Source organism: Bombina bombina, chromosome 1 (assembly GCF_027579735.1).
Source record: "Bombina bombina isolate aBomBom1 chromosome 1, aBomBom1.pri, whole genome shotgun sequence".
NCBI classification, from domain to species: Eukaryota; Metazoa; Chordata; class Amphibia; order Anura; family Bombinatoridae; genus Bombina; species Bombina bombina.
The window spans coordinates 94,988,778-95,014,825 of NC_069499.1; the positions used below are offsets into that span (position 1 = coordinate 94,988,778).

The 26,048-nt window shown below is 40.0% G+C and overlaps 1 protein-coding gene across 1 annotated transcript in view; it reads right to left on the reverse strand.

The window, feature by feature from the left end:
* Positions 1-26,048, reverse strand: part of UNC79 (unc-79 homolog, NALCN channel complex subunit) — a 538,284-nt gene that overhangs the window by 26,902 nt on the left and 485,334 nt on the right. The window contains exons 53-54 of the mRNA XM_053710079.1: positions 24,643-24,840; positions 22,405-22,482 (exon numbers count right to left, since the gene is read on the reverse strand). Coding sequence (XP_053566054.1) covers positions 22,405-22,482; positions 24,643-24,840 — 276 coding nt within the window. The remainder of the gene's footprint in view (positions 1-22,404; positions 22,483-24,642; positions 24,841-26,048) is intronic.

The following is a 26,048-nucleotide window of genomic DNA, read 5'->3' on the forward strand; positions in this document are numbered from 1 at the left end:
AAGAATCAAACTGAAACAGCTGCCTGAAGAACTTTTCTACCAAAAACTGCTTCTGAAGAAGAAAAAACATAAAAATGGTAGAATTTAGTAAAACTATGCAAAGAAGACCAAGTTGCTGCTTCTAAATCTGATCAACAGAAGCTTCGTTCTTAAAAGCCCAGGAAGTAGAAACTGACCTAGTAGAATGAGCCGTAATCCTCTGAGGCGGGGATTTACCCGACTCCAAATAAGCATGATGAATCAAAAGCTTTAACCAAGATGCCAAAGAAATGGCAGAAGCCTTCTGACCTTTCCTAGAACCAGAAAAGATAACAGACTAGAAGTCTTTCTGATATCGTTAGTAGCTTCAACATAATATTTCAAAGCTCTAACCACGTCGAAAGAATGTAAAGATCTTTCCAAAGAATTCTTAGGATTAGGACACAACGAAGGGACAACAATTTCTCTACTAATGTTGTTAGAATTCACAACTTTAGGTAAAAATTTAAGTCAGCAAAACCGCCTTGTCCTGATGAAAAATCAGAAAAGGAGACTCACAAGAAAGAGCAGATAATTCAGAAACTCTTCTAGAAGAAGAGATGGCCAAAAGAAACAATACTTTCCAAGAAAGTAATTTAATGTCCAGAGAATGCATAGGCTCAAACGGAGGAGCCTGTAAAGCCCTCAATACCAAATTAAGACTCCAAGGAGGAGAAATTGGCTTAATGACAGGCTTGATACGAAACAAAGCCTGTACAAAACAATGAATGTCAGGAAGATTAGCAATTTTTCTGTGAAACAGAACAGAAAGAGCAGAGATTTGTCCTTTCAAGGAACTTGCAGACAAACCCTTATCCAAACCATCCTGAAGAAACTGTAAAATTCTAGGAATTCTAAAAGAATGCCAAGAAAATTTATGAGAACACCATGAAATGTAAGTCTTCCAAACTCTGTAATAAATCTTTCTAGACACAGATTTGCGAGCCTGCAACATAGTATTAATCACTGAGTCAGAAAAACCTCTATGACTAAGCACTAAACGTTCTCCATACCTTCAAATTTAATGATTTGAGATCCTGATAGAAAAAGGGACCTTGAGATAGAAGGTCTGGCCTTAACGGAAGTGGCCAAGGTTGGCAACTGGACATCCGAACAAGATCCGCATACCAAAACCTGTGTGGCCATGCTGGAGCCACCAGCAGTACAAATGAACGCTCCATTATGATTTTGGAAATCACTCTTGGAAGAAGAACTAGAGGCGGAAAGATATAAGCAGGTTGATAATTCCAAGGAAGTGACAACGCATCCACTGCTTCCGCCTGAGGATCCCTGGACCTGGACAGATACCTGGGAAGTTTCCTGTTTAGATGAGAAGCCATCAGATCTATTTCTGGAAGCCCCCACATCTGAACAATCTGAAGAAACACATCTGGGTGAAGAGACCATTCTCCCGGATGTAAAGTCTGGCGACTGAGATAATCCGCTTCCCAATTGTCTATACCTGGGATATGGACCGCAGAGATTAGACAGGAGCTGGATTCCGCCCATGCAAGTATCCGAGATACTTCTTTAATAGCTTGAGGACTGTGAGTCCCACCTTGATGATTGACATACACCACGGTTGTGACATTGTCTGTCTGAAAACAAATAAACGGTTCTCTCTTCAGAAGAGGCCAAGACTGAAGAGCTCTGAGAATCGCACAGAGTTCCAAAATATTGATAGGTAATCTCGCCTCTTGAGATTTCCAAACCCCCTGCTCTGTCAGAGATCCCCAGACAGCTCCCCAACCTGAAAGACTTGCATCTGTTGAAATCACAGTCCAGGTTGGACGAACAAAAGAGGCCCCCTGGACCAAACGGTGGTGATCTAACCATCAAATCAGAGATAGTCGAATATTGGGATTTAAGGATATTAATTGTGATATCTTTGTATAATCCCTGCACCATTGGTACAGCATACAAAGCTGAAGAGGTCTCATGTGAAAACGAGTAAAGGGGATCGCGTCCGATGCTGCAGTCATGAGACCTAAAACCTCCATGCACAAAGCTACTGAAGGGAATGAATGAGACTGAAGGTTCCGACAAGCTGAAACCAATTTCAGACGTCTTTTGTCTGTTACAGACAAAGTCATGGATACTGAATCTATTTGAAATCCTAAAAAGGTTACCCTTGTCTGAGGAATCAAGGAACTTTTTGGTAAATTGATCCTCCAACCATGTCTTTGAAGAAACAACACTAGTTGATTCGTGTGAGATTCTGCAGAATGTAAAGACTGAGCAAGTACCAAGATATCGTCCAAATAAGGAAACACCGCAATACCCCGCTCTCTGATTTGCTAGGCCAAAAGGAAGAGCAACAAATTGGTAATGCTTGTCTAGAAAAGAGAATCTCAGGAACTGATAATGATCTGGATGAATCAGAATATGAAGATGAGCATCCTGTAAGTCTATTGTGGACATATAATGCCCTTGCTGAACAAAAGGCAGAATAGTCCTTATAGTCACCATTTTGAATGTTGGTATTCTTACATAACGATTCAAAATTTTTAGATCCAGAACTGGTCTGAAAGAATTCTCTTTCTTTGGAACAATGAACAGATTTGAATAAAACCTCAGACCCTGTTCCAGATATGGAACTGGCACAATTACCCTGGATAACTCCAGGTCTGAAACACACTTCAGGAAAGCCTGAGCCTTTACTGGGTTCACTGGAATGCGTGAGAGAAAGAAACTTCTCACAGGCAGTCTTACCTTGAAACCTATTCTGTACCCTTGAGAAACAATGTTCTGAATCCAATGATTTTGGATTGAATTGATCCAAACATCCTTGAAAAATCGAAGTCTGCCCCCTACCAGCTGGGCTGGAATTAGGTCCGCACCTTCATGCGGACTTGGGGGCTGGTTTTGATTTTCTAAAAGGCTTGGATTTATTCCAGACTGGAGAAGGCTTCCAATTGGAAACTGTTCCTTTAGGGGAAGGGTTAGGTTTCTGTTCCTTATTCTGACGAAAGGAACGAAAACGGTTAACAGCCCTAAATTTACCCTTAGATTTTTTATCCTGAGGCAAGAAGGCTCCCTTCCCCCCAGTGACAGTTGAAATTATAGAATCCAACTGAGAACCAAATAATTTATTACCTTGGAAAGATAGAGATAGCAACGTTGACTTAGAAGTCATATCCGCATTCCAAGATTTAAGCCATAAAGCTCTTCTAGCTAAAATAGCTAAAGACATATACCTGACATCAATTCTAATGATATAAAAAATGGCATCACAAATGAAATTATTAGCATGTTGAATTAGCTTAACAATATTACATATTAGGATCTGGTACTTGTTGCGCTAAAGTTTCCAACCAAAAAGTTGAAGCTGCAGCAACATCAGCCAAAGAAATAGCAGGCCTAAGAAGATGACCTGAACATAAATAAGCCTTCCTTAGATAAGATTCAAGCTTCCTATCTAAAGGATCTTTAAAAGAAGTACTATCTGCCGTAGGAATAGTAGTATGCTTAGCAAGAGTAGAGATAGCCCCATCAACTTTGGGGATCTTTTCCCAAAACTCCAATCTATCAGTCGGCAAAGGGTACAGTCTCTTAAACCTTGAAGAAGGAGTAAATGAAGTACCCAGACTATTCCATTCCCTAAAAAATACCTCTGAAATAGCATCATGAACTGGAAAAACCTCTGGAATAACTACATGAGCTTTAAAAATCGAATTTAAACGTTTACTGGTTTTAATATCAAGAGGACTAGTCTCCTCCATATCTAATGCAACCAACACCTCTTTTAATATAGAACGAATATACTCCATTTTAAATAAATATGAAGTTTTGTCAGTGTCAATATCTGAGGAAGAATCTTCTGAACCAGATAGATCCTCATCAGAGATAGATAAATCAGAATGCTGTTGGTCATTTAAAAATTCATCGAATTTATGACAAGTTTTAAAAGACCTTTTACGTTTATTAGAAGGTGGTATAACAGACAGGGCCTTCTGAATAGAATTAGAAACAAATTCTCTCACATTAACAGGAATATCCTGAACATTAGATGTTGAAGGAACAACAACAGGTAATGGACTACTACTAATGGAAATATTGTCTGCTTTAGAAAGTTTATCATGACAACTAACACAAACTACAGCCGGAGGAACAGTTACCACAAGTTTACAACAAATGCACGTAGCTTTGATAGAACCGACATCAGGCAGCAGCATTCCAGAAGTAGATTCTGATACAGGGTCAGATTGAGACATCTTGCAATATGTAAAAGAAAAAACAACATATAAAGCAAAATTATCAATTTCCTTATATGACAGTTTCAGGAATGGGAAAAAATGCAAACAGAATAAGCCTCTGGAAACCAGACGCAAAAATACATGAAGACTTAAATAATGTCAAAAGTCTGGCACCAAGTATGACGCCCACAACTGACAAAATATTTTTTGGCGCCAAAAACGTCTGCAACAAACACGAGCGTCATAGATGAGGAAACTACGTGAAAAGAATGACGCAATAAATTATAGCATTTTGCGCACCCGCGAGCCTAACAGCCCGCAATTTAGAAAAAAAGTCAATTTGAAAAATTTCAGGTAAGAATTTTTTTTTTAATTAGCAAGATTGGGGAACAGACTGCTACCTAAAAGATAGCTGAGGAGTTGCTGGACAGAGCTGGTCACTTTTTATACCCTCCGGTGTTAATTGAGCGGATTTTGAGAGAGGAAAAGTGCGGAGAAGCGGAAGATACAGGCGCCATCTTGCCTTACCGCCCTTCAATCTAACTACGCCAGAGGAGCGATCACACTTTAAAATAACAACACCCTGCTTAAGAGGGCTCCGGAACAACGGAACATACCCGACCGGTGAGTGAACAGAACAAAAACAGCTGAAAAGTTTACCCGGCCTGAACCGGAACCCTTGCACTATTTGACATTCAAAGTTAATATCGGTACGAGTTAAGGTAGTTTAAATTGAGCCCTTTTGACCAGCCACACACTGCTATTAACAGAGACACATACAGGAGCATTGAAAGGCTCTATTAGAAGAAGAGGTCACCCCGCTTATACGGATATATTATAATAACGGCAAAGCCGACAGTCACATGGGGGCCATTTCACTTTCACTTTATTTTTACATAATAGTGCAGGTAGGCTGAGAAACAATCCATAAGGAGAAGGAGAATCAACCTGCTATAAGATATTCTCTGGTCATATCTGTGTGCCCTAATTTCTTGAAGCAGACTTTCTCTCTTAAAAGAAATAGCAACCCAGCTTCAGTGCTACAGCAGCAAGCAAGGCCTTAAAGTGACAGGAGCAGCAAAGACAAAAAGCAGCAAACCCCTGCACTTAACTTCTTCTGCATAATTAAGGGGCAAAGACAGCAGAGATAAAATCTCACTGATCCCTACACAGATTTCATTCAGTTCAACTGAATACGTTGTATCCTAAATAGGGACATCTTTTCCTTAAAGAGACAGATACACAGCACAACACAACCTTAGATCTAATTCCTACGGTCAACATGGCTTCTAAGAAAGGAAATAAACCTGAAAAACAGAACAAAAATCTGGCCATGACTCTGTCAGTCACCACCTTTTTTCATTCACAAGAGGGACCCTCACAAGATACTCTTCACTCACAAGAGGTTAATTGTGCTGATACAATCCCAGATATAACCAGCCTCCAAAAGGACTCTCTACTTTCTATACAATCTCAGATTGCAAGTTTACCCTCTAAGACAGACATTGAGGCTCTTAAGTCTTTCATCAAAGAGGAAATGAGAGACTTAAAAAAAGACCAAAACGAAATGGGGTCCAGAATAGAGTGCCTTGAAGATGGCCAAGACAATTTGAACAACCTGGTAAGCACCAACATCCAACAACTGTCTATTCAAGATTCTATTATCCAAGCGATGCAAGATAAGTTGGAAGACTTGGACAATAGAGGGAGAAGAAATAATTTAAGAATTAGAGGCATTCCAGAGGAGGTCCCACAAATTTTTTTAAAATCCTATGTAAAAGACCTTTTCCATCATCTGTTGCCAAGGGAAACGATAATTACAAATGAAGACATCGAGAGAATTCATAGAGCTCTGAGACCCCCCTCTAAACCCCTGGCCCCTCCTAGGGATGTAATTTTGAAGCTGTTGAAATTCACAACAAGAGAAGAGATCTGGCAGACGGCCAGGACTAGGCAAACTATCTCCTTCCACAATCATTCTTTGCAGATTTTCCAGGATTTATGCCCCCAAACGATCCAAAGAAGGCGGGAGGTGAGGTTTATAACCAAAAAACTCCAAGAACACAATATCAGATACTGCTGGGGCTTCCCTTTTAGTCTCATGATCAATCACAATGGCTCTCAAATAATATATAAAAGCTACAATGACCTGGACTCTCTATCCAAAAAGCTTAATATTGTGTTTGATATGCCTCCGAAGGTGTTGGACTTTCTGACATTGCAAGAGGAACAACGCAGAGACAGGCCCAGAGAACAACGCCCTAATTTTTCCAGAGTGCCTTTAAAGAGGCTTAAGACAGGCCCAACACCACAGCCACAGGACTCTTAAGTCACTCAAACCTGCTGCTTTCCCTGGACTGTAAACAAATTGAAGACATGGGGTATGGCAGACTACTAGCCCACTATACATAAGGTTTTTAATGTTATGCATGCATCATAGCTGATTTGTTTAGAGTGTTCCCTCTAACAGCACAAACTAGACCACGTGAGAAAGTTTTATAAGTTCTTAGCCTTGCAAGGCAACTTAAAAATATGATGTTTGCCCCCCTTGGTCATATACCGATTAATTAAATTACAGCTATATACGATCTCTTCTTATAATTACAATTTTATAACCACTCCCCTTACTTTAAATTCCCCCAGTCTTGCATTTGATAATTAATAAAATTATATAGCTAAACTCTGAAAGTTAACTGACACCATTCGACCCCCTAGTTAATGGTGTATACAAAGTTTAACTTATACACCGTACACTCATGTACTATTGTATATTTCGTTATGAAGGTTTATATTGTTATAGTTTTAAATTCTGCAGTTACAGATTCTGTCCCTTCATATGATGAATATGTGCCTGCAAGTTGCAAATTTTTTCTCTTCACAGGTCTTAATTCTTGGAACTGTTCTCTCCTTGATTGCTGTATGTTTGCTAATTATATTCTACTGGTCAGAGGTTATAATATTGCACTGTGTTTTACATCCTGGGTCTCAAGATATCAATTCTGTGCTCCGTACTCTTTAAAACATAAGTAATGTTAGCAGACTCATTACACATAAAAATAGTCTCCCATAATGTTAAGGGATTGAACACCCCACAAAAGAGGTCTCTAGCCATCTGGGATATATAGGCGACTCAAATATGATGTTGTCTTATTGCAGGAGACCCACTTCAAAAAGGGAAGGGAACCCAAGATGTCTTTTAATAAATTCGGTCAGGTCTTCTTAGCATCTAATCTTACCAAACACAATGGGGTGGGTATCCTTATTAAGAAAAATATTCCTTTCCGTCCAACCCATATACACAAAGATAAGGAGGGGAGATATATTATAGTAGTGGGGATGCTTTACAACAAAGTAATAACGATAGCCAACATATATGCCCCCAACACCCCAATTTTTCCTTACCCTTAGGAATGCTATACTAGACTGCCAAAGGGGGAGTTTAGTAGTGGGAGGGGATTTCAATTTAGCACTGAATTCTGACATTGACTGTTCCAGGGGAGTTTCCTCCGTCTCCCAGAAAATACTACGGTTCGTTAAGACATATTTGGCCGACCTAACACTCCATGAGAATAACCCACCCTTCAACGAAGGATTTTACTTTCTATTCTCACCCTCACAGAGTCTACTCGAGGATAGATTATTTGCTTATAGATGTCACTAGTTTAGACTTAGTTCAGCACACAGACATTTCCCCTATAACGTGGTCAGACTACGCTATAATTAGCTGCACCCTCAGATGGCCCACATCACAGAGACACGATAAGTCCTGGAGACTAGATGAAACACTCTTGAAGGACCCGCTCATTTGCACACAGTTGGCTACCTCCTTGGCTGATTATTTTGAACTAAACTGCACTGCGGACGTTGAACCGCATTCGGTTTGGGAGGCACACAAATGTGTGATTAGGGGGGAGCTTATAGCCTTGAAAGCCACAAGAAATAAGCAAAGAACCCAATTTTTAACAACGCTACTAGAGGACTTGAATAAAATACAAGACATACACAAAAGATTTCCAGGAAATCAGTCCCTGCTAGACAGCTTACAGCATAAGAGGGATCAACTTAATTTGTTCTTGGGCAATGAAACCAAACGTGTTGCACTGTTTCTTATAAAGGGTCATAATAAACAGGGTAAACTTTTAGCCAGATACCTTAAGCAACGGACTAATAGGCGCTACATTATGACAATAAAAGACAAGGAGGGGAAAACCTGGACCTCATCTAGAGACATAGCAGATAAATTTAGAACCTATTACGACAGGCTATATAACCTGGAAAGGGACCAGCCCTCCCCCTCTGAACAGGATATCTCCTCTTATCTTTCACAATTACATCTTCCCTCTCTCACTGAAGAACAGCAAACCAAACTAGACTCACCAATATCTCTTAAGGAGGTAAAGGAAGCTATATCTGCTTTCCCTGTGGGGAAGGCTCCAGGACCCGACGGTTTTGGAAATTATTCTAAATTTAAAAATATCCTAGCTCCTCACCTACTGTCCTACTTTCAAGATATAGATAAAGACAAACACTTTTCCCCTGAAGCCTTACGGGCACATATTACAGTCATTCCGAAACCAGGTAAACCGACAGATCAGATTCCCAATTACCGACCAATATCCCTTTTAAATTCGGACATTAAAATATATGCGAAAATCCTAGCGATTAGACTCAATTCGGTTCTCCCCTCAATTGTTCATCAAGATCAGGTGGGTTTCGTTCCTAACAGAGAGGCCAAAGATAATACTGTGAATAATTTGCATTTAATCTGGCATTCCAAGACTGTGGGGATCCCAACAGTGTAGCTCTCCACAGACGCGGAAAAAGCTTTTGATCGCATTAATTGGTCTTTTTTAAAAATGACACTACGATCCTTTGGTTTGGGGAACACCATTTTACATAGGATATTTGCCCTTTATGCCCACCCTAGCGCCTGCATAACACTTAATGGTATACTGTCACAGCCCTTTCAAATTTCTAATGGCACACGACAGGGGTGCCCTCTCTCCCCTTTATTGTTTGTCTGCTTCCTGGAAACTCTAGCCACCAAAATCCGACTTAACAAAGACATCACAGGGGTGAGGATAGGGAGGGGAGAGTACAAGTTATCCCTATTCGCTGATGACATCCTTTTTTCCCTGACCAGACCTGATGAAACCATACCTTTCCTGTATGAATTAAGCATATTTAACAAACTTACAAACTTCTTAATCAATCACTCTAAATCCGAAATACTGGGAGTCTCTCTCCCTTTAGGGATGGAACTCAAGATCAAAACATATTGCCCCTTTAGATGGTGTGTGAACTCTATAAAATACCTTGGCATCCAATTGGCAGAAGAAATAGACCTGATTTTTAAATTAAATTATATTCCAATCCGCAAGGCTCTAACCAGAGATCTATTCTCCTGGAATTCTAAGCGCTTGTCATGGCTGGGGAGGATTAACACTATCAAAATGAATGCCTTCCCTAGATTGTTATATATTTTACAGACTCTCCCTATCCCTCTCCCGCCCAAATATACATCCCAGATGCAACAGTTGTTCCACTCGTTCATCTGGAAAGGCAAACAACCCAGAATTAATAAAATAACCATGATGCGAACTAGGGAACAGGGAGGATTGGGGGTCCCAAATATAAAATTATACAGAACAGCTATTTTTATACAGCGCATACTGGACTGGAAGATACATAGGACACAAAAAAGATGGGTAGAACTTGAAGAAAACTTAAGCCTAGATATAAATTTGCCCACATTATGCTGGCACCCTAACTTTAAAACACTAACTAAGAACATCTCCAACCCTATAACTAAAGAGACCATACAGCAATGGGCACTGGAGAATGGGATAACCCCATATATCTCATCGAACCCCTCCCCTTTAACTTCTTTGATAAACAATACTGAGTTTTCAATAATAGACCTGGGGGGAATCACGGGTCCAGATAGTAGAATCATAGAATTGGATATCCATCAAATTACTGAAATGAACGCTTGATGACTCAATAGCAATTACAAGAACAAGGACACACATGGCCTCAAATTTGGTTTAATTTTAGACGGGTATATCACTACATAATGACTCATAAATACAGTAATAATATGATGAGGCCCCTCACAACGCTAGAGAAACTGTTTACGGTTGACCACCAGAAGAAACACACCTTGTCCATAATACAAGCCATCTTGACACAATCCCCACCAGGTAATCTTCCTACCTCAATTGAATCTTGGGAAAGGGAACTAGGTATAATCATATTACCCCAGACAGCAGCCACCATTTTTAGAAACACAAAATCTTCCTCATCTTCGGCATACATAGTTGAGTTGAACTATAAAATACTCCACAACTGGACTTCCGGTGGGCGGGCGCACCAGCAGGACGCACTTGAGAGGAGCTCCGTGCTGGCACTGGAAAAAAGGGGTAAAATACCCTTTTACAACACCCCACAACGCATATCCTAGGCAGCATCGAACACCAGTTGCTGTCGGAAGCAATAAAGTTGGGAGCCGACATCGAGCTCCACACCGGAGGTCTAACGGTTATAGAGCCAGACGGCGGATCGTGTAAGCAACCTGTCTTAGAGCAGCAGCGGCGAAACAAAAGCCGAGATTGTGAGTAAAAGAGGGGCACTAAAACTAGGAAGGAGAGGAGGGAAAAACAACTTTACCCACATTAAAGGGCCATAATACCCAAATGTTTAAACACTTGAAAGTGATGCAGCATAGCTGTAAAAAGCTGACTAGAAAATATCTCCTGAACATCTCTATGTAAAAAAGAAAGATATTTTACCTCAAAAGTTCCTCAGTAGCCACCTCCCATTGTAAAGGATTTCTAAGCAGCATTTTAATATGTCTGTCCTGGGACAGCTGAAAGGATGAGCATCGTGAACTCTCATATTATTTCACCAATCAGGTAAAGGAAGCTTACTATGAAATCTCATGAGAGTTAAGTCAAATCTCATGAGATCACAGTAAGAGTTCATGACCTCAGCACTGCTGATGCTGATTGGCTGCTGTTCATTTCTTCATTTTTATTTATTTTTTACCTGCAGCTGGGAGCAGGTGAAGTATAACTTTTTACACAGAACTAACTCTGCTGAGCTGAGGAGATTGTGAGGTAAAATATCTTCCTTTTTTACATAGAGATGCTCAGGTGATATTTTCCTGTCAGCTTTTTACAGTTATACTGCATCAGTTTCAAGTGATTTAGCATATGAGTATTATGTCCCTTTAAGAGTCACGATTTTGGGCGCGAGATTAAGCGCCATCTTTAATAAGGCCTTCACTTGCTGCTATCAGATCCCGATACAGGCCACCAGCCCTCAGCACCTCCAGATAACGGCTCAGAGCCAAGAATCCTCAAAGCAGAGGGGACTCTTTTACACTAAACTTGGGCAGACTTTTCTACAATTTAGCCTCCTACTTGACTAATAGAGGAGAGAAGGAGCATTGGAAACCAGGTTACCACGCAGGAGGCCTGAGCTTATTTCTTATGGGCAGCGGTCTTGATACTGATACCCTGAGATCCAAGAAACACAGGAAGGAACACAGAGCAAGCAATCTGCTCACCTCCTTGAAAATTTCACCCACACCAGGGGCAGCCTAATGACTTTTTCTGAAACGCATTAACCACCATGGTACACTAAACAGAGGCCTATAAATCCCCCCCCTTCTTTTAACGACCCTCCACGCAGCAACTTTTATTAGCTCACTGACACTCATACAACGAACACAGTCTCTTCTTATATTACAAGATAACACGTCAGCTAAGAACCACTTGCATGCAAAAATACTTTCTCCCATACCAAAAAAAGACAGACAAAATGTCAGGGAGGCAAAAACAACTGGATAGGCGACATAAAAATCAGGCAGAGATTCAAGAAACCGATCATCTGCGACCAGAAGCTCCAGATCATAATGAGCAAGACACACACCCAATTGTGGCACAGCTTTCAGCTCTCTTTTTGCCTAAGATTGAACAATTGCAGACAGGCATGGATACATTGTCCAGTGATTTTAAAGCCTTTTCGTCACGCTTAACTAATGTAGAGCAAAAAGTAGAGGAAGGGGAAGAAAGATACAGAGATACCTCCTCTGCAATAACCTGCCTCCAAAAGCAAAATAAGATGCTACAAACTAAGTTAGAAGATTTGGAGAACAGATCAAGGAGGAACAATATCCGTGTAGTTGGAGTTCCAGAAGCTATCCCATCAAGAGATCTCATAGAATTTGCAGAGACAGTACTCCCAAAACTACTTAGGCTCCCCTCCAACAATGTACCGTGTATAGTTGAAAGAGCCCATAGAATTGGGGCCCCACAACAAGGTGATATCCAGGACCGACCCCCAAGGCAGATTATGATACGGTACTTAAACTTCAAGGACAAAATGCTTTTGATCAGAGCCTACCGGCAAATGCCTTCCGTTACTTATGAAGGAAAAAGAATATACATTTTCCAGGACTACTCAGCAGATGTAGCAAAACGAAGGAGGGAGTTCTCTCCATATTGCAGGGATCTGATTGCTCAAGGCAAATCTGTGGCGCTCCTTTACCCAGCTAAACTGAGATTGCAAACGACACAAGGCCCAAGGTTGTTTGAGACACCCAAGCATCTGCAAGCATTTCTGGATCAAACCAGGGAACCCCCAGTGAATGTGCAGGAAGACGGAAGAAGAGAAGAGAATGAAACCTGAATTAAGACAATAGTTGTCGACACTTTAGGCTTACCAGCCGATACTGACCATTAGGAGGGTCGGTTAGAACTCCTCGTGGTATATACCACGGCTTTCCTGCTCTTACTAAGTAATGGGGGGGGGGGCTGTTGGGTCTGTTACTGTTCATTTGCTAGATTTATTGTTGCATTGAAAAAGAATTGTTTTTATGTTTTCAGATTTATGTTTACTGCTCAACATATTTCAAGGACGGTGACCTACTCTGTATTCACCTGCTGCTTTTCAATTCAGAGTCAAGGAAGGGGATCATAAGTAGATCTCAAAGATTGTGGTAGGATTGTACTCTCTCTCTCTCGCCCAGATAAAAGTAAGTAACCACAGGTGACCAAACACACATAGCACAAATTCGTCTTAGGGAATAGCTAATTTCTCACATAGAAATGACCATCAAGAAAATAGTGTCATGGAATGTGGGGGGTATAACTTCCCCCATAAAGAGAAAGGCAATACTTAAATACTTAAAAAACCAGCATGCAGACATTGCGATTCTAGAAGAAACCCACTTATCAAACATAGAACACCAGAAGTTGAAGCAGGGTTGGGTAGGAGAAGTAATCCATACTACTTATCAAGGAAAAAGGGCCAGGGGTGTAGCTATCCTATTTAGAAAGAGTCTGGAATACACCATAGAAAAGAAACAAGTAGATGAAGAGGGAAGATATGTCCTTCTTCAACTGAATTCCGCAAACAAAATCCTCACTCTTGGAGGAGTATATGGCCCCCATATCAATAAGAAGGAATTTTGGAGTGACTTTAGCAATAAGATACTGCGGTTTGCAGACACTCCTATAATACTGGGTGGAGACTATAACATAGTACCTCAATTCCCAGCTGACAGATTTAGAGTCCCCACCTCAGACATCAGACAGATCACGACCCAACGCAACACTAAAAGAGACTCCCTCATCCTGTCTAAATTTAAACACTCTTTGGCTTTAACAGATATCTGGAGGGATAAACACCCAGAAGATAAATTCTACACATGTTCCACTCCAGCTAAACATACGCTCTCTAGGATTGATTTGTTCCTTACATCCAACATCCTAGGACCAATTATAACTCTAACTATAGCCTCTAGGATGACGGCGGGGGTTGGCTCCGGGGGTTTTGCGATCCCGCACTTTGAAGCATATTGCGGGGCGGCCCAAATTAAGTATGTACTAGACTGGTTGACGGGGAAACAAAACTTTACACTGCCGACACTAGAAGAACAAATAGTAGCCCCATGGGCACTTCAAGCATTGCCCCACATGTCGCCCTCCCATATTAATAGACTACTGAATGACTACCCAATGATGCTTCAGCCTCTTAGGGCTTGGTGGAAAATGTGCATAAAGCTCCAGTTCAATCATAATTATACGAAGTATCTCCCATTGAGAGGTAACCCAGAGTTCCCAGCGGGCATAGACACAGGGGTGTATGCTGTATGGAAGAGTAGGGGATTGACCACAGTATCTCAGATAGTGAACAGTTTGGATATGACAATTAAGTCGTTCAGAGACTTACAAACACAACACAATCTACCGCATAAACATCACTTTGCGTACTTGCAAGTGAGACACTATGTTAATGAACTGATCAGACAAGAGGAGTTTACGAACCAAACCCTGGGAGTAAACAGGCTACTACACAGGAGAGAACAAGGAGAGACATCCATTTCCCATACCTATAAGCTATACATTCAACAAACTGATGATGAATCCACTAAACACATTAGTGACATGTGGACAACCACCCAAAAGGTAGAAATCACACCAGACACAGTAAAACGTAGTATAGAACAGGTGAGAAGGGCGACCTTATCAACAACAAACCGAGAATCACATGCTAGACTACTACAGAATGCCTACATACCTCCTAGAATCTATAAAAAGTGGAGACCAGACTCAGAAGGACAGTGTCAGAAGTGCAGGGCACCAGACGCAGACCTGATGCATATGCTGTGGAACTGCCCGAAAATAAATAGATTCTGGGGAATGGTATCTTATTGGATAAAAACACCTTTCATACAACTCTAGAGCTCTCTCCAGAACTAATAGTGTTTTTAGAATCCCTGACATTACCTTCAGATCGCATCAGGAAATGGACTATTAATATAATACTCCAAGCTAGGAAACTTATATTTAGGGGGTGGTTGGATGCCAGGGCCCCCACGATACCGCAACTCAAATCGAGTATGAGAAAGCAATTGCTGGGTGAGGCAGCAGACGCTTTGGGAGATGTGCAACGTAGAACGAGGCCTTTTATGAGGAAATGGGAAATGTACATACAAACACTAAGTATCCCCACACAAAGACAGATACTGTCCCCCCTCAAAAATTCGGAATTTTTGCTAGAAGAGAGACTCAAGGGTAAATGGAGCTTCTTATATGCTGAGAGGGAAGTAAGAACGCATGCAGATACTGATTAAAATCCACATCTAGACACCTGACATTTGGTTGCTGCTGGAAGAGAGAGAGAGGAGGTATAACAGTTAGTGGTTAAAAGAGGGAGGTGGAGAGAGAGGAGATAGAAAGAGATAAATTGAAAAAGAAGGTATTGCCTGAAGAAGTTTAATATGAGGTACTGTTTGCAGTCAGGTATTCCTAATGGATCAAAAGTTGTATTACATTCAACGCATTGTACGCAAAACCAACCTGTAACAATACTAAGCACATGTAAATGTATTCACAGAGAATTATCTGTAATAACTGTTGACTTGTTCATGGCAACCTTTGAGTGAGAAATAAAGTTTTAAAAAAAAAATACTCCACAACTGGTACCTCACCCCAAGGCGTATCCATAAATGATATCCTCTAGCCAACGATAGATGTTGGAGATGCGGTCATGTGGGCAGTGGCATGGGACACATGTGGTGGTGGTGGTGTAGTGAAATAAACAAGTATTGGAGAGACTGTATTGGAGACATGGAAGATGCCCTTAAAATAGTGATCCCCTTAGACCCCCTAATATTCTTGCTTAATAAATCTATGAAACTCCCTTCCAAGGCTCACCGAATTCTATTTCAAATAATGATAAACGGTGTGAAATCCACTATAGCCAAGCACTGGAAGTCCAGTGTACCCCCAGACTTAACTATGTGGAGAAATAGAGTCTCAGAGCTACTAGAGCTTGAAGAATATGGTTCTTATAAAAACGATACGAGAGACCCATACATTACAGCCCAGGCCATCTGGGAACAATATCGATCAAAGCACAGAAACTGATAAGTGTATAGACCTAAATCAGAAATATAGCAACAGCTGACCTTATTGAGCTACTTAAATCAGTAGGTGATAACAGTTTAGATGTTTGAAACAGACATTTATCCAGTTAAATTGTTTTGCAGTTAAATATAATAATCTGTGCCCCTTATGGGGTTCGGAGATTTTGCTTATTTTGTTAAGATAAATTCTTTGAGAAATATATTTGCATTAATGATATTTGTATTCATGTATCTACCATAATGTGTTATCTTTGTGAACCTGAAATGTAACATGTGATGCATATGATATTTTCTCAATAAAAAGAAATTGGAATAAAAAGGAAATATACTGATAAACCTGAATCATGGCAAATATAAGTACAAACATTATATTTAGAACTTTACATTTAAAGTGCCAAATCATAGCTAAGAGTGTCTTAATAAAGGAAAACATACTTACTAAAAGACACTCATCTACATAAAGTAGATAGCCAAACCAGTACTGAAACGAGAATCAGCAGAGGTAATGGTATATAAGAGTATATCGTCGATCTGAAAAGGGAGGTAGGAGAAGAATCTCTACGACCGATAACAGAGAACCTATGAAATAGATCCCCATTAGGATGACCATTGCATTCAATAGGTAATACTCCCTTCACATCCCTCTGACATTCACTGCACTCTGAGAGGAACCGGGCTTCAGCATGCTGAGAAGCGCATATCAACGTAGAAATCTAGCACAAACTTACTTCACCACCTCCATAGGAGGCAAAGTTTGTAAAACTGAATTGTGGGTGTGGTGGGGGTGTATTTATAGGCATTTTGAGGTTTGGGAAACTTTGCCCCTCATGGTAGGAATGTATATCCCATACGTCACTAGCTCATGGACTGTTGCCAATTACATGAAAGAAAACTAATTCGGCCGAAACGAAACGCACATGTCTAGAAATGGCTCCTTCTACTTTAGGCACCGTGCGCCATGAATCTTTATTGGAGTCAGCGACAGGAAATATCTTTTTAAAGACAAGAGATGGAAAAAATGTATCCCTGGCTTCTCCCACTCCTGTGCAATAATCTCCGTTGCACGGTCTGGAACAGGAAACACCTCCACAGAGGAAGAAACATCAAAGTATTTATTAAGTTTACTAGAGCCAAAACCTACTTTAGCAATACACAAAGGTGTTCAATCTTAAATCTGAAGGATACTACTTCAGCATCAGATGAAGGAATTATTCTGTCCGAATCTGAGATTCAACCCTCAGAGGCTACCGACGTATCCTCCTCATCAGACTTATGAGGGAGGGCAACTTGAGTAGCAGACGACGGAACAGAAACCTTACTATCTGAATCTCTAATTTTCCTCTTGCGTTTTCCCTTTAACATAGGAAAAGCAGATAGTTCCGCAGATACCGCAGAAGATACCTGAGCAGCAATTTCTGCATGCAAATAAACTCCTCCAGGAGACTGAGAGGAACTGCAGGGCATTGCATGTGACGCCATAGTGGCTTGGGACGTTTGAGGAGAAAGCTGCGGCATTGCCTGAACAGCATCATCCTGAGAAACATTTGGCTCAGAGGGCAATATTTTATCCTTGTACTTTAGCGTTCTAGCTAAACATGAGTCGCAAAATTGCAAGGGCAACACAATTTGGGCTTCTAGGCATAATAAACATTTATTGAAAGGAATATCTTCAGATTCCATCTTCAAAACTTAAGCAAAATTTTTTGGCCAAACAAATACTGTCACTTTAAGCACTTACTAACACACAATATTACGTTATATGTTCAATACCAGATAAAACTCTTAACTTCTACAGGCCCTCTCTGCACCTCAGGTTTGCCGAGGAGCCTTACCACACTTCACAAAGAAAAGTCAAGAGACTCTGAGAGAAATACGGAGACAAGCTTGCTGCACCAAGCCAAAAAGAAATGGTGCCGCTCCTTTTCCGCATCAAGTAGGCGTGTCACGTGACCATGAAACCCGGCTCTGAACAGGAACAGCGCAACAAGTCTAAGGCGGACGTTCCACAGCCGGGAAAATGATACTAACACAAATGGTCTTCCAAGTCAGCCCAACTGCCCGTAAAAGTGGCGCAACAGACAGCCGCATAGAGAGCCCTTAAAATTGAAGTCTTTACCAAAAATAACTACATAAAATAACAATAGCCAAATAACCACTGCGTGTCGATATGAGACACACACAGCCCTGATATACTGTGAGCCCTGAAAGTACTGTGAGCCCTTCACATGCTAAGTGCCTGCGCCTGCACATAAAAATCCTGAACATCAAGGATTTACAAGTCCCAAATAATGTGCAAAGTTAACTATAATAGGAGTGTCATGTCCCCCACTATATAGCTAACTGTCATCAGAAAGGCAGTCTTCGTACCTAGAAGACAAAAGGCACTTACCTGCAGTCTAGCCGTCTGGCAGGAGGACAGCTTACAAGGTTTGGAAGAACACATACTCCTTACAGGGACCTGTAGAATTTATTTTTTTAAAGAACACCTACTGTGGCTTTCTATACTAAGGCCCACCTCTCAAGTTCCTAATTGCTTTAAATCCACCACTACTCTACTGCAGAGATTGACGTGGACTACAGCTATACTCAAAAATCTTGCTTGTAGCGAAAAGAAATCCATTTTTTTCAGACACCAAAACTTCACCTCTTCCATTGACGAAGGCAAAGAGAATGACTGGCGATTATGGGTAGGAGAATGACACTTAACAGCTTTGCTGTGGTGCTCTTTGCCTCCTCCTGCTGGTCAGGGGAGTGATATTCCCACAAGTAATTGATGAAGTTGTGGACTCTCCATATCTTAGGATAGAAATCAGAGCTATCCAATATTGGTGTTTTTAAATAAATAAAATTCCTATGCCACCAAATATTTTCTTGATATACATCATACTTATGCTATTTTGACAGTGCAAAGTATTAATAGTGTTGCAATTCTTCACAGTGAATAGAATGTTAAAATACCTTTTCAAACAAGAACTATTTTGTATATTTCTAAACTAAAGATTCAATTCACTATGTGGCTCAATTATGTATGAAATCCAAGTTATTTCTATAAATAAATTAACTTATATTGATTTTCTTCTGCTTGATTTTTTTCTGTCCAACAAATAAGCAAGTAGATTATTTTTTGTGCATTTAATCTATGCAATAATTGATAGTACAAAAAGCTGTACTCTAATCATTTTAGATGTTCTTATCTATCCCTTTGTGGTATTATTACCTTTTGTGTTGTTCCCTGAAGACATAAATGAGATTATTCTTTGCTTAAATTATATTACTTGTATGAATTTGGATCTATATAAAGAGAGAGAATTTCCCGTATGCAAGCAAACTATTTTTCATTGCATGATTTAGAGATACTTATTTTCAATTTGCATCACTCTCTATTTAGAAAAAAAAGTGAAACTAATCAACAATTTAAAAAACAAACAAACAAAAAAACCTTGTTTCAATCTATTAGACTTTTCCATTCACAGGCATTATCTTGGCTATTTTTTAACTCTCTTATTGATGGTACACCAATCCCTGTGAATCACGGGTGTCTGACTTAAATATGCACAAAACTCATGTCTGAGATAATTTTGGAACATCTAGATTTCCTGTATTTACATTAACCTGTTAACTGCTGGGCCATTTCCACCCGTGTTGAGCCAGTTTATAGTTTTTAAATGCTGCTCACATTTAAGCCCCACTTCAGGACATTTTTCAGTGACCCACACATATTATATTTAGGGCGATGTTTGCGCTCCCCTTTCTAATAATAGCGCACGCTAATGTGTGCTGGTATTACAAGTTAGGTGCAATGCCAACGCAACCTCGCGTTCACATTGCATGGAAGCATTGATCTCACGAGAGCGTGCTTCCATAGGCTCCAATCAGAAACGGCACCAGAACATCACGCAGTGAAGGGGTAAGTTGCGCAGCGATGGCAGCATATTTTTAAATATATATGTGTATGACTATATACATATACTGTATATGTATCTCCTCATTTGTATATATACACATATAAACACATAAATATATATACAGGGAGTGCAGAATTATTAGGCAAATTAGTATTTTGACCACATCATCCTCTTTATGCATGTTGTCTTACTCCAAGCTGTATAGGCTCGAAAGCCTACTACCAATTAAGCATATTAGGTGATGTGCATCTCTGTAATGAGAAGGGGTGTGGTCTAATGACATCAACACCCTATATCAGGTGTGCATAATTATTAGGCAACTTCCTTTCCTTTGGCAAAATGGGTCAAAAGAAGGACTTGACAGGCTCAGAAAAGTCAAAAATAGTGAGATATCTTGCAGAGGGATGCAGCACTCTTAAAATTGCAAAGCTTCTGAAGCGTGATCATCGAACAATCAAGCGTTTCATTCAAAATAGTCAACAGGGTCGCAAGAAGCGTGTGGAAAAACCAAGGCGCAAAATAACTGCCCATGAACTGAGAAAAGTCAAGCGTGCAGCTGCCAAGATGCCACTTGCCACCAGTTTGGCCATATTTCAGAGCTGCAACATCACTGGAGTGCCCAAAAGCACAAGGTGTGCAATACTCAGAGACATGGCCAAGGTAAGAAAGGCTGAAAGACGACCACCACTGAACAAGACACACAAGCTGAAACGTCAAGACTGGGCCAAGAAATATCTCAAGACTGATTTTTCTAAGGTTTTATGGACTGATGAAATGAGAGTGAGTCTTGATGGGCCAGATGGATGGGCCCGTGGCTGGATTGGTAAAGGGCAGAGAGCTCCAGTCCGACTCAGACGCCAGCAAGGTGAAGGTGGAGTACTGGTTTGGGCTGGTATCATCAAAGATGAGCTTGTGGGGCCTTTTCGGGTTGAGGATGGAGTCAAGCTCAACTCCCAGTCCTACTGCCAGTTTCTGGAAGACACCTTCTTCAAGCAGTGGTACAGGAAGAAGTCTGCATCCTTCAAGAAAAACATGATTTTCATGCAGGACAATGCTCCATCACACGCGTCCAAGTACTCCACAGCGTGGCTGGCAAGAAAGGGTATAAAAGAAGAAAATCTAATGACATGGCCTCCTTGTTCACCTGATCTGAACCCCATTGAGAACCTGTGGTCCATCATCAAATGTGAGATTTACAAGGAGGGAAAACAGTACACCTCTCTGAACAGTGTCTGGGAGGCTGTGGTTGCTGCTGCACGCAATGTTGATGGTGAACAGATCAAAACACTGACAGAATCCATGGATGGCAGGCTTTTGAGTGTCCTTGCAAAGAAAGGTGGCTATATTGGTCACTGATTTGTTTTTGTTTTGTTTTTGAATGTCAGAAATGTATATTTGTGAATGTTGAGATGTTATATTGGTTTCACTGGTAAAAATAAATAATTGAAATGGGTATATATTTGTTTTTTGTTAAGTTGCCTAATAATTATGCACAGTAATAGTCACCTGCACACACAGATATCCCCCTAAAATAGCTATAACTAAAAACAAACTAAAAACTACTTCCAAAACTATTCAGCTTTGATATTAATGAGTTTTTTGGGTTCATTGAGAACATGGTTGTTGTTCAATAATAAAATTAATCCTCAAAAATACAACTTGCCTAATAATTCTGCACTCCCTGTATGTATATAAGTATATACATATATATTTACTGGGAACACACAGTTCATATAGAACGCAATGCAAAGGCCGTTTTTTTTTTTTCTAACACTCCACTCTCACCAACTTTAGACCCCCAAAACTGCCTTGACAAATATTTTGAGAAAAATAATGAGAAAAGTGGTGAAATTTCTTTTTCTGCTGGATTGGAAAATGATCAGTGAGGGGTCCTAATGTTAATTTTCTCATGAGTTTATCCAGTTCAAAACTATTTGAAAAACATTAGAAAACTTGTTTTTGTGGTGGACTGTAGTTATCCCTTTACTGCTCTTGACACACGTGGTCATGACTGAAAGTTCCAATCACTTTAAAGGGATACTGTACTTTAAAATTAGTTTACCTTAATCTGTTTCTAATGACTTGTTTTACCAACTGAAGAATATGAATGTGTTGGAAAGTGTTCCTTTAATTTTATTTTTATAGTTGAAATAACTATGCTCAAGAACATGTCCTGCAGCAAGAGCAGACTTATGTAATCTTATCTCTCTCCCTATGCACACAAATATCTATCTATGTTATGTCTCTATATGCACAAATATGTAATGGCAGTTTATCTGTGCAGTTTCCATTTTGCTTATTTCACATCACATACCTACATAAAGATAAAAGGACAACATTTATTTACCTTGACAAAAACTGTTGAATTACATTCCTGCAGGGCTTCCATTAAGCTAATAAGATGAAGACAAACCATTTCAACCATCTGCGAAAGGAAACATTTACAGTAATTATTATAACAAGTCATTTAAAAAAAATAAAAAAATTAAAGTTGCTATTTATGTCTTACTATAGATAGGAATGATTCTACACCATTCTTCCAATTACTCATATATGTATAAAGCTATTTATATAGTGACAACTGTGTAGGAAGCACATTACATGATTACACTAATTATTGGTTTAATACCATTTATTAGTAACCAGTATTATTCTGGATAGTCCTGTCTTTGGCTGAGCTGAATAATTTTGTGGGGACCAAGCAATTATTCTAATTTTGTTGACTTTTCCAACAGTGATGGGACGGGAAACATTTTACAGGTATAAGTCCCTAATATGCTTTTAAAAGATATTTAAAAGTGTGGCTTAAACCATGAAATTGTGTATAAATGTAGTTTGCAGTATGTAAAACATTGCAATTTGTATTTAAGCAGCATGCTTATGGAATGGTATATTGGTATAGCTTGGTATATGAAAATTACATAGACTCCTAGCAACCACAGTAGATAACACTTCTAATTCCATGATCCTGTGCACAAACTTCCTATATCTGCTCCCTCATCACCCCTCCATACAGTTTTGTTTCCATGCCATTTTTACATTTCCATCTAATAAGACTGCTATTTAGTCTTATCATTCCATCAAACACAGAAATACCCGTCTTAATTTCATTACTCAAAATCAAAACAGTTTAGTCTGATATACGCGGCTCTTAGGCTGATACGTGTAATGTTTCAGGGAAATATACGTACTTACAATGTCATGCTTGGAATACATTTAAAAAAGCAAGTGATACCACAAACACACTTTATAAAGCTGAAGATGAAAGGATTTTTCACAAAAAGCGCAACACCAGAATAAGGGGTCATGATTTCCAGCTAAAGGGTGGGCTCCGGAGTAATTTGTTGAAGGGGGCAAAGATAAACAACGTAGATGACTTAAAGAATGCCAGGGATAAGCCTGGGATAAGCATAAGGCTATCCTACAAACTAATTAAGTTTACACTTTAAAGGAAATTTTGGCAGACTAAGGGCCAGATTACAAGTGGTCGCGCAAAATATAATTTTCACTAAAGCGATATTTGCGCTCCACTTTATTATACCAGCATACGCTAATGTGTGCTGGTATTACAAGTTAGGTGCAATGCGAAAGCGACTTTGCGTTTGCCTTGCGTGGAAGCTTTGCTCTCGCAAGAGCGCACTTCCATAGGCTCCAATGAGAGCCTCGTTCTCATGCTGTCAAACACGACATGAGAACTAGTAGTAAATATATATGTATATAAGCATATACATATATATCTATTGAGAACACACAGGGGTATATGTATCAAGCTCCGAATGGAGCTTGATGCCCCATGTTTCTGGCAAGTCATCAGACTCGCCAGAAACAGCAGTTATGAAGCAGCGGTCACAAAGACCGTTGCTCCATAACCTGTCCGCCTGCTCTGAGCAGGCGGACAGACATTGCCGGAAATCAACCCGATCGAGTACGATCGGGTTGATTGACACCCCCGTGCTGGCGGCCCATTGGCCGCAAGTCTGCAGGGGGCGGCTTTACACCAGCAGCTCTTGTAAGCTGCTGGTGCAATGATGAATACGGCGAGCGTATTGCTCGCCGTATTCAGTGAGGTCTGGCGGACCTGATCCGCAGTGTCGGATCAGGTCCGCCAGACCTTGATATCTATGGGCCACAGTCTCCATAGACCAATATGTCACGGCACTTTTCAGTGCCCTTTTTCTAACACCCCATACCTGCCACTTTTAACCCCTTAAAACTGCCTCCTGCAGTTATTAATAAATACAAAAAAGATGCTACATTTTTTTTTAAAGGCACACTACACTAAATTTTGGGGGCAATTGGGGGACATTTTTAAAATAACCAGAGGTCTAACACTTGTAATGGCTGGTTATTTATCATGCGCCCGTAAATGCGCAAATTTGCCCATTTACGGGCGTGCAATAAATTATTGCTAGCCCTAAATCGGCCTATTGTTCTTATCTGCCATCAAATGATGTTTTTATGTATCTATATTTTATTTTTTCTACGTAGAAACCAATGCAAAAATATTACAGTAACAACATGGACTGGGTTGTAATATCAAAAATAACCTGGATCAACAATTATGTTTTCATATAAAAATACTCACCACTGTATTATGGGCCATGAGCTGAAGGATGCTGGGAGTCACTCTGCTCCAGAATTCCAGAGCTGTAAGGATAGCTGTGAATGAGAATTCATTTTGGTTCTGTATTGTTGGAGCTATGGCAGCTTGCTCACAATACACAGTCCACAGCTGAGCAAAGATAAAGGCGTGGAAAAGTGAACACATGTGCAGAACCGATGTCTGAAGAAAAAAAAGAAGACAGTCATTATGCCACTTATTCATGACAGAGCAATTCCACAAACAATAAGATTTGTTTCATCTTTGAAGGCAGTTTTTGAGAAAATTAAAATGGCTCTTAGGGAGTTTATTGCATCCAAGCAATAGAAGGAACAAGGACCAACACTTAGCGCTGTGGAATCTGTTGGCGCTCTACAACTAACCGATAATAATAATAACACTTCAGACTCTGGGACTCATATTCAAAACCTCGCTGCTCAGGCGAGATATTCTAAGAAGTTTTGGTACAGTGATGCCCTTAAAAAAACCAAATTTATTAGTGTTATTTATGTGAAACAGACTCCTACTTTACAATATAAGGTCTAAAAAAAAACTAAAGATTTTGTGTGATTTCTCTCTATGCCGACGAGGTTTTGTATATCAGGCCCTCTGACAAAGCAAATTGTAATATCCAGCTTCAACTTATATTTTAGTTTCCTATTATGCATACTTCAGTTGTTTTATTTCTGATTAAAAGGCCATGATTCAGAGAGAGTTGGCAACTTAAAATAGGCGTTCCTAGTATTTGTTTGGCAACTTCGATCCTTTCCATGAGAGCATACTGAGATAGGTTCAGAAGCGTGCACATGAATTGAATAATATATGTATAACATTGTTACTAACCTTGCTTAAAACACTGCTGCGATATAGTGTCTAAGGCACATGCACACTCCAAAACCTACCCCAGTATGCTCTCATGGAAAAGGGCAAAGTGAAAGAGGTAAACTTGGTAAATAAAATGTCATTTTTAATGTTGAGGAGTCATATTAACCTCTATCAAGTTGAAGCACCCTGAGCAGCCGATATCATCACTAAATACATTCCTTACACCATTTGTTGTTACTGTGAATTGGAAGATTTCATTGAGCACATTCATTTAAATTGCCCTTGTTACAACTTAAAAGTGTATTCAGCTTGAATTAACCAGTGAACCATCTATAGGTAAGATATAGAAGAAGAATCGTTTAGGCACCCATCTGCATATATCATTTTTTTTTATATTTTACGTATTTTTCTTTTTTTTCAAGTGGTCTAGGCTGGTGTGATGGTTCTTGTTTAGGAACTCTGTCCTTCTCTTCTTCTTGACACTTTGGGGCCGATTTGTCAGGGGTCGAATGGCCCCTGATGCCCCTGTTTTCGTGCGAACCTTCAGGCTTGCCGGAAAAAGCAGT